Source organism: Oryza brachyantha, chromosome 12 (genome assembly GCF_000231095.2).
Source record: "Oryza brachyantha chromosome 12, ObraRS2, whole genome shotgun sequence".
NCBI classification, from domain to species: domain Eukaryota; kingdom Viridiplantae; phylum Streptophyta; class Magnoliopsida; order Poales; family Poaceae; genus Oryza; species Oryza brachyantha.
Window position 1 is genome coordinate 1,515,506 of NC_023174.2, and position 9,180 is coordinate 1,524,685.

At 41.7% G+C, this 9,180-nt stretch overlaps 1 protein-coding gene across 3 annotated transcripts; it reads left to right on the forward strand.

The window, feature by feature from the left end:
• The first annotated feature begins 474 nt into the window (after window positions 1-474).
• LOC102719075 (ubiquitin-fold modifier-conjugating enzyme 1) lies at window positions 475-8,209 on the forward strand. 3 transcript variants are annotated; one of them, XM_040529519.1, is made up of 5 exons: window positions 475-841; window positions 2,750-2,935; window positions 3,931-4,028; window positions 7,231-7,785; window positions 7,892-8,209. In XM_040529519.1, exons 4-5 carry the CDS (start codon window positions 7,453-7,455, stop codon window positions 8,111-8,113), a joined length of 555 nt encoding a protein of 184 aa, XP_040385453.1. In that variant the 5' UTR covers window positions 475-841; window positions 2,750-2,935; window positions 3,931-4,028; window positions 7,231-7,452; the 3' UTR covers window positions 8,114-8,209. The 3 variants fall into 3 exon arrangements, with proteins under 3 accessions (XP_040385453.1, XP_040385454.1, XP_015698977.1); XM_040529520.1 differs by lacking the exon at window positions 3,931-4,028; XM_015843491.2 differs by lacking the exons at window positions 475-841; window positions 2,750-2,935; window positions 3,931-4,028 and adding an exon at window positions 5,800-5,817.
• Window positions 8,210-9,180: the final 971 nt, after the last annotated feature.

Here is a 9,180-nt window from a genome sequence, read left to right on the forward strand (position 1 = left end):
GAGCCCCGCCTATAGCCTCTCAAAGCCCAGGTTCCAGCCCAAATAGCCTATCACATGAGAGAATACCAAAACCCTAATATACTCGTGTACTCTTTCCCTCTGGGGTAGTGGCGACGACGCTTGTCCATAGCAGCACCACAGCAGCGGCAGAGCAGCAGGGCGTTACAGCGAAGCGGCAGAGTTCTGCGACAGAGTAGCATGGCGCGACACTCGGCCGGCGGCCCCCTGACCTATGTAGCTTGATTCTAAAAAATTGACCCAATGTAAGTTAAGTTTTTTCCAAAGCTTTCTTGAGAAATTTAACTGTATGTCACTCCATTTAGATGTCTTCAACAAAATATCACCATCTAACATTTTTAACAAAATACCACCTCACCGTATTTAAAGGTGTATTATTATTTTTTTCATCAAAAAATACACGAAATGTCCAGAAATACCATCTTCTATTCTGAATAGACGTACTGGGCCTACTGGCTGGACAGATCTAGCGTCGGCTCGTCCTCCCATCAGGCAGCCACGCCCGACGCCGCCTTCCCCCAGTTCCCCGCCGATCTGCACGGTCGCCGCCGGCTTCCCCGGCCGCCGCTGCCTTCTCCCTCCGCCGGACCCGTGGCCGCCGCCCCCTCCTCCGTCAGCGCCCCCCCGGCCGCCGCCGCCTCCCCCTGCAGCCGCGGCCAGGCTGCGTCCTCAGGCCCGGCGGCAGGTCGCCGCGGCCACCCCCCTGCAGCCGAGCCATCCCCGGCCGCCGTGGCCAGCTCGCCGCCTCGTGGCGGCGCCGGCAATTCTCCTCCCCCCGGCAGCGGCAGTACCCGGCCGTCGTGGTGCCAGCTCTCCTCCCCCGGTAAGCCCTATTTCAATTTTAGTGCTCTAATTTTTTTGATTAGTTAGTATACTGCTACGATTTTAGTTAGTGCATTTCCCTGAATTTAGTGTTTAGTTGCATGGTAGAACCTAGAAATTAATTTTTGGAGTAAGAAATGACTTTAGTTGCCGCATATTATACTGAATTTAACGTTGATGACACAAATTCATGTATAATATGATTTATTATATGATGATGAATGCCTGGGATTTAATTTTAATGTTTGCAAATCAGCTGAATGGATGCATTTTAATGTTTGCAAATAAGCTGAATGGATGCTCTGTCCACCTGGGTGCTGTTTGGTTTTTTTGCCGGGCGTTCTTTCGGCCTGGAGGTGGACAGGCTGCCATGCTTTTAAATTGAGCACGGGCATTTTAGCCATGGTGTTACCGAATGCTTATGTTTTTCTATATGGATGCATTTAGTTCACAATATAAAAATATTATATTTGATGGTATTAGGCTAAATATATATGCAGATCATACTATTTGTATTTTACAATATAATATTTGATATATAACTTGGATCGATTTTAAGCCTGAATGCATTTTATATGATAATAAATTTAACAATTGATATAGTTGACACCGTAGCATTAGCACGGGCACATTACTAGTCTAGCCTATAGTGCACCAACTGAGGTACGTCCTCACCTCTCAGATCCAATGGCCCATATCGGTCTATCTCAAATCAACGGCTGGGATCAACTTGTGGCGCCCTTACCCTTCACGCGCGCACATGCCTCGCCCGTCTCCCGCAGACGTCGCCTCGCACTTGCCTGTAGACGTCGCACCCTCGCCCTCGCGGCCTCACCCATCGCACTCAGACGCCGCCGCCTCGCCCTCGCCCTCGTCTATGCCGCCCCTCCACCGCGCATCCACCAGTCCATCGCGCCCCCGCGACCGACGCTGCCTCTCCGCGTCCCGCCAGCGACCGACGCTGCCGCTTCACGATCTCCACCGCCCACCGCCGCCGCTCCACGATCTCCACCGCCCACTGCCGCCGCCCCTCCACCGCGCCGCCTCCGCCCCTCACCTCCACCGCACTGCAGATCCGCGCCCCTCCACCCTGCTGGCAGATCCTCGCCGCTGTCCTGCACGGGGGCGGACAGCGAGTAGCCCAGCGGTGTGACGGGCCCGGACGCGGAGGTCAGGGCGCTCGTGTGGGTACGCCGCCACAACGATCCTGGTGGGTCAGAAGGATCCTCGGCGCCGGCGAGCTCCCCAAGAACCGCGTCGTCCCGGTGCGCTCCTCCGGCGCGCCCATCAAGCTCCCCGACGGCAGCATGTTGTGATGTCCGTACAAACCCCCCTTTGTCTCCCAAGACTGTGCCCAGACCCATGTTTCCCTGATTAGATGCTTCTTTTCCTTCCTCGAGTTGTTCCTGCATGCTTATATTTGGTTAGCTCAGATGATCCATGCTGCTGTTGGTTCTTGGTCTTCTGGCCATTAGACCTACCTCTGTTTCTGTTCACTCTGAATTTGCAAAGAGACACTATCCGATGGGCTTCTTGATTTGGTCGGATCGGGAAAATAGCATCTTGTGCTTTTAGTGACGCCTTTCTTAATTTTTAGTACCTACCTCAAGCTCACCCAGGCTGCTATGGATGTGTGGTGTGCTTGCAGTTAGCGGTAGATGTTGTTAGCTATGGTGGCATAGTGTATTGGAGTATAATTATCTCATAGATAACATCAAAGGCGTTCAACTTGTTCTCTGTTTGGACATTTCTGCAGAGAGAGAGTGAGTGAGTGTCAAAAGATAACTGTTTCTTGACTCTCACAAAAAACATTTCTGTAGTTGGTGAAAGCAATTATTTCATAACATTAGCACTTAGAAGTTGTAGTTTGGACAAGGACAATTTCTTATTATTTCTAAATTGTTCACAGATCAATGTTACCTTCCATTTATAAGTCTTGAACAACCGACGCCGGCGCCTCTCCGTGACCGACGCCACCGCTCCACCGCGCTCCTCGAAAATCCACCGCCCGTTGTTCGCGCTGTTCGCCGACCCACCACCTCCCTCGTCGCCGCCGTCTCTGCCGCCCGTTCATCGGGTCAGTCAACTTTCAAAGGTATGTAGACGCAATCAAATTCTTCACCATTTCTACTTGAGCATGGATTATAAAGCAAGCAACTTGGATAAATTTGGTCAGTTGCTCATTGTAAAATTTAAAGGATGTTTGGGTGTCGGTTAAACATGAGATTAATATTTTCATCGGGTGAACATAAATGGGAAATTACCATACCAAATTGTCAATATTAAACAGATTGCATTCAGTCGCTGCACATTGAGATTTATTCCTTGGCAATAGGAATTATGCAAATGTTGTAGACTTTTTATATAATGGAAGAGATTGTCACTTGTTGGGGTGAAGTTTGTCTGGGTTTTGATTATGTATATGGTGACAGAAGTGTTAAGCATGCCCATTTATGATATACTAAGGGATTGTGATTTTCATTGTTGCTTATTGGTGATAATTAAAATTATATAGACTGCTTGTTCCCTTTTAATCTTAATGGCATTATTACCAACTGAATATTAGAAGAGAGCAAGTACAGGTGGGCATGAACAAATTATTATTTTTTCTTTCTTGGCAATGGAGCTTATTTCCTGCACAACAAATAGTATATCATGTATTTGTTAGCAATGAGCTTTTTGGTAAACCGCTATTTTGCAGATTGCATACCATATCTCAATCAAGGGTTCAGAAACTGATTGTTAAAGAAATCTTGTGCATCCAGTCCAGTAACCAGATTTTACCGGATAAGCATGCAAATCTGATTTCCTAGCCTTGACATATCATTCTTGCCTTATACCTCTATGCTACAATCAAACAGTATTTCTTTAACATAAATTAGAGTCCTTTGCTCTTTTTTTTTAAAAAAAATCAATACTGCTAACTTCCTGCTGGTTAGCTTTTCTTAATTCAATTTAACAAAATTTCAAATTTAGGTTTAGAATCTAAACTCCTGCCATATTTTCGGTGACTGGTCCCAAATTATGATCTGGTAACCACCAAGATTTTGAACCGTGATGCCAATCTGATTATTTTAGGGCTCCTTTCAGAATTTGGAGCACAGTAATCTTATCTAGGAAGCCGTCGCCATCCCCGCCGTTGCCGTCGCCCGGCCACTCCCATCGTCACCCTGCCATCCCCACCGGCGGTGAGCCACCCCCGCCATCCCCGCCGTTGTGATGCCTATTAGTGGTTTGGTGAATTTCTACTGCATTGCCTGAGTTTCTTTTGGATTTTTGTTGCAATTTGATTAAAATTTATATGTTGGTTATTTTACTTCTACAAAAAGACTATTAGTTGATTAAAGTTGATGGATCTGACATGATTACAGCCAGCAAAAGTTCTAGGTCCTATATCTCTTTTTCTTATCCATCTTATTGGTTTACTAATGACATCTATACGTTGCTCCAATTAGGTAATTATGCATAGTAAAATCTTGACCTGCAGTCCTCTGCATGGCTCAGCACATTTTGCTAGTGCCCTGCGTCTAGGAGGCTTGAGTCCAACTTTGCATGTTGCTAGAAATTGCTTTCAATGTCAATACTGGAAGTCCTGTTAAGAGGCATAGGATTTAGATATTAGAACTCTCTCTAAAAAAAGAATCCAGGTATTAGAAATACATATCTGCCCCTCTTGTTTGGTAATTTGGTTCGTAATATTCCCTCCTTGCTTACTGGTTAGTATGCTCTGCTTGAGTTATGGTTCTTGCTTGGATGATCATGTACCATAAGACCTCAACTCTATATGTATACTCTGTTTTTCTCTATTAGACCAAATCCACTCTGGTCATAAAAATCACACTATACTTTTTGGATTTTTTTTATAGTGAGTACATTATCTCAATTGGGTGAATATATCAATTGTCTACCTGAGTTAGTGGTGGTTTAAACTATATCGGATGGATATGTAATCAACATATTTACATGATATATCTCAATTGTATTTTTTTTGCTAATTTTTTAGTGTCATGATATTTACCCCTTTTTTTCTCATCAATTGTCTGCCTGAATTGCTTGAGCATCATATAAATGCTTGAGCAGAATTTGACACCATATCTATGCTCTTTTCGTGAATTGGCCAGACCATCTAGAAGTTCTTATTTTATATATTTTGTCAGTTGCTCCAAGTGTTCAAACATCTGCCACGAAATGGCTTAGCTTGTGTCATGTATATCTCTCTTCTGAGATTCATCATATCATGTGTTAGCAGGACGACTTAAGCAGTTAACATCTTATGGATTTGGGTACACAATCTCTTAACCAAATAATCAGACTTCTAATTTTCCAAATAGTGGTCGGTGATTGTTTAACCAGGTAGAATTTGATAACACTTCCCCTGCTCTGATTACTCTCTTGACTGATGCAAAACTGATGGCTTGTACTGATTTTAAGGATTTGGAACAACCATCACTTCGTGGTTATTATACTGATCGCCTCATTACACTATGCAAAGTAACATGTTATATAAATTTAAATTTTGGGCTATTTGCGTTAAATCTCCTGGAGCAAAAGGGATTTCTATGCCAGTCAGGGAGGGATGTGATTATGAATTGCAGTTCTCTTTATATCGTCTCCAACGTAATTCTTTTACCGAACACTTTATATCGGTCAGCATATATTGAGATCATGTAAGCAACTGTGGTCAAAATTATCATGCCCAAGAATCTTCTGCATAAATTTCTTGCTTTACAAGATTGTTAGTGGTAAATGATCATATTACTTGCTAAGCTAATCGGAAAGTTGTTGGGCAGAACAGAATCTGCTCCTTATTTACCCATGACTATGCTTTTAAGAATACATCCATAGAAACCGCAAGCGTATAAATTTATAATACAAAAAATATTGTTTATTAATTTGGGATTAACCACTTATTTACTTTTCAGAATAATTCTGAGCCGATGGTGGGACTATGTGATGACCATTGGCATGTTGAATATGGTACAAGAGTATTAGTTGTGTTATAACTACTTGTGGCACCATTTTGACATATTTTATAACAAATAGACGATAGCTATTATATTTTTTTTATTATCACGTCTATATCGTTTTTTCGTGTTATCTTGCTAATAATTGCTCATGTATTACTATAATATGCATTTCAGTTTGATGTGTGATTTTATATTTGAAAATGATACTGTGAACATTGTTATTTTTTGTAATTTATTATCAAACATATTATGACACACACTAGCGTTATCATGAGCGTATTACTAGTATTACTAAAGATAAATAAACAATTTGTTTATATCCAAATTAAATTATTTAATTAATATATGCGCATGTATAATCTAATCTACCCTATAGTAATAAAATATATTAGAAAGTTTCTATGAAATATAAATTTGTATTAGAAACTTTGTATATGTCATGCATAGACAAAATCGTTCTATACATTAGAAGCTTCCTATAAAATATAAATTTACACAATATATAACTCCTATAATTATGCTATATATACACATACAACACAATCAAGGTGCCACGTTTGATTTAAAACTCAGTAAAAGTTAACTCCAAATTTAGAATATAATTTTATTGATTTTTTTCCAAACTGTACTTGCTTGCCTTTTTTTGGCCCGAAACTCAAATCAGAAATTGATATTAGAAAAGACGGTGAGTTATGTGAAACCTATGAGTTATGTAAATTTAATATTTAATATTATTTTAAAATTAAATATACTTGATATTTAGAAAAGGTGGAGTTATTTGAAACATGTGATCACTTTTGTTACATTTGTTACAAATCTGACGATTATAGTATTTTATAAATAGGTGAGTGACATTTGTTATAAATCCAATGATTGTAGTAAATTAGAAATAATTTTGGCATCTCATAACATATATTATTTAGTAACAAATAATACTATAGCTATCATATTTTTCATGATCACATATAGTAAGTTATTTGTGTTACTCTTGGTAATAATCACTCACGTACTGCTTTACGAGTTACTCATGCTAAATTATATTTCATAATTGAACAATTTGTATTTAAAAATAATGCCTTAAACGCTATTCTTTTATATTGTATTATCGAATATATTATAGCGTCGTAGCGTTAGCACGGACACATTACTAGTGTATGTTTGTGCATCGATCCTTCCATAGACACCATCCTACCAACTCTTTATATTCTATAAGATGTGACTATCTCGAGATGAGACCGAAATTTTTAGAATTTTCTTCACCTAAAAGATAGACGGTTCTTACGAACAATCCTAATGCTTAGTCAAATATTTGTTGTGTAGAAACCATGTATCATACAAGACATAATTTTATTTTCTTTATTTGTTTAATTACTTTTCACATCATCATTTATCCTATATAATAACTCATCTAATTTCATTACAGCACCAACAAGTCTAATCTCGTTTCTCCTCTTCGTCGTACCGTCTTCATCGCAAACCGTTGATTTGATTTCGACGAAACCCTTCACTCAACGAAAGAGATCGATCCGTCGGTCAATCCGCGTGAGAAACAAGCAGACCTGACCGGAGGATTCACGTTCCGCATCACCACCAATCAGATCCAACTCACGAGAAGGGCCCGAGGAGCTGAGAAGCGGCGGCGGCGATGGAGGGGTGGGACAAGGGGACGAAGAGCGTGGTGGGCGAGATCCCGCTGCTGTCGACGCGGGCGGGGCCCCGAGACGGCGAGGCGTGGCGGCAGCGGCTCAAGGAGGAGTATCGCGCGCTCATCGCCTACACGTCGGTGAACAAGTCCAAGGACAACGACTGGTTCCGCATCTCCGCCGCCAACCTGGAGGGCACCCGCTGGGAGGGCTCCTGCTGGTACGTCCACAACCTCCGCCGCTACGAGTTCCCCCTCCAGTTCGACATCCCCGTCGCCTACCCGCAGGTCGCCCCCGAGATCGAGCTCCCTACCCTCGACGGCAAGACCCACAAGGTTTCAAGTCCCCCTGATGATTCCGTAGGATTTTGTGGTTGTTAGATTCTTAGATTATGAAATTAACAACTGTTGTTGTTGTTGCTGGTGGTGTGGATTGATGCAGATGTACCGTGGAGGGAAGATCTGCCTCACCGTGCACTTCAAGCCGTTGTGGGCGAAGAACTGCCCAAGGTTTGGGATCGCGCACGCTCTGTGCCTCGGCCTCGCGCCGTGGCTGGCGGCGGAGGTGCCGATCCTGGTCGATTCGGGCATGGTTAAGCACAAGGACGATGAGGTGGCTCCGGCCGATGCAGCGGCAACGTCTGGATCTGCCGCTGCTTCGTAATTGTAAGAAATCTGTGTCATGGGGTTTGCTATCGGGGTTGGAAATCCACCCTGTCTTGAACTAATAAGAACAACACCTATACATCGTTGATGCACTCGTAGCTGGTTGAGGATACAGTTATTGACTAATTTGGTGTGCATGATACGATCGTACAAGAAAGATAGCAGCTGATTCATTTATCATGCAAGATACAGCTTTTTGAATTCCATCTCTCAAATCAAATATGCTGCAGGATAACATACAGTGTGTAGTTATAATTATAGGTGTGTTCCTTTATTACAGATGAAACATAATACTTATGTTTGGTTAACGGTAGGTTATTGTAAACTGTTAATAGCTTTTTGATATAACCACAATAACAATCAACTAATCTTCCTCCCTCTCTCAATCTCTCTCAGTTATGGTTCATGACAACTACATTATTCTGTCTGCATGTTTTCTCTTGAAGTATAAAGAAAAATAGTGTCATTTCTTACCTATGCTGCCAGATCAACTAATCTAATTTATGGCCTTATATCTGCTTAGTGCTCTATCCACATGCTGGGAATACTGAGTCGACATGAAGCATCGGTTTGTTTACATGTTTGAATCAGTAATGTTACAATTCATGTTCAGTGCTGGTGTTGTCTGGTTATATAGTAACATATTTAGTCAGCTGGAATTTTAGGTATTTAAGGAGGAGTTCTAAGTAATTGTGTGCCTTGATGCCTGTTGCACGTTGTTGTATTTGCTGCATCTTGCATGTAGACTTGATATCCTTTAGTTATTGGTACGATAAAAGAGATCTATTTTTTCTGGATTGGCAACAAGTTTTTATGTGCCTATTCTCAGAATCTGTTTTAATCGAGCACAATTTGCAAATCATTATATCCATATTTTCATTAACTGCTGGTGGGAAGTAACAGAACATAGAGAAGTTTGGTCTTGTTCTTCACTTTTCTTCATCCTGATGTAAATTCACCAAACACAATAATTGAAGTTCTCTTATTTCTTACAATTTCCTTCGCGAAAAAAAAGTTTGAAACACAATATATCTTTATATCTATATCGATGTTAGTAGTGAGTTG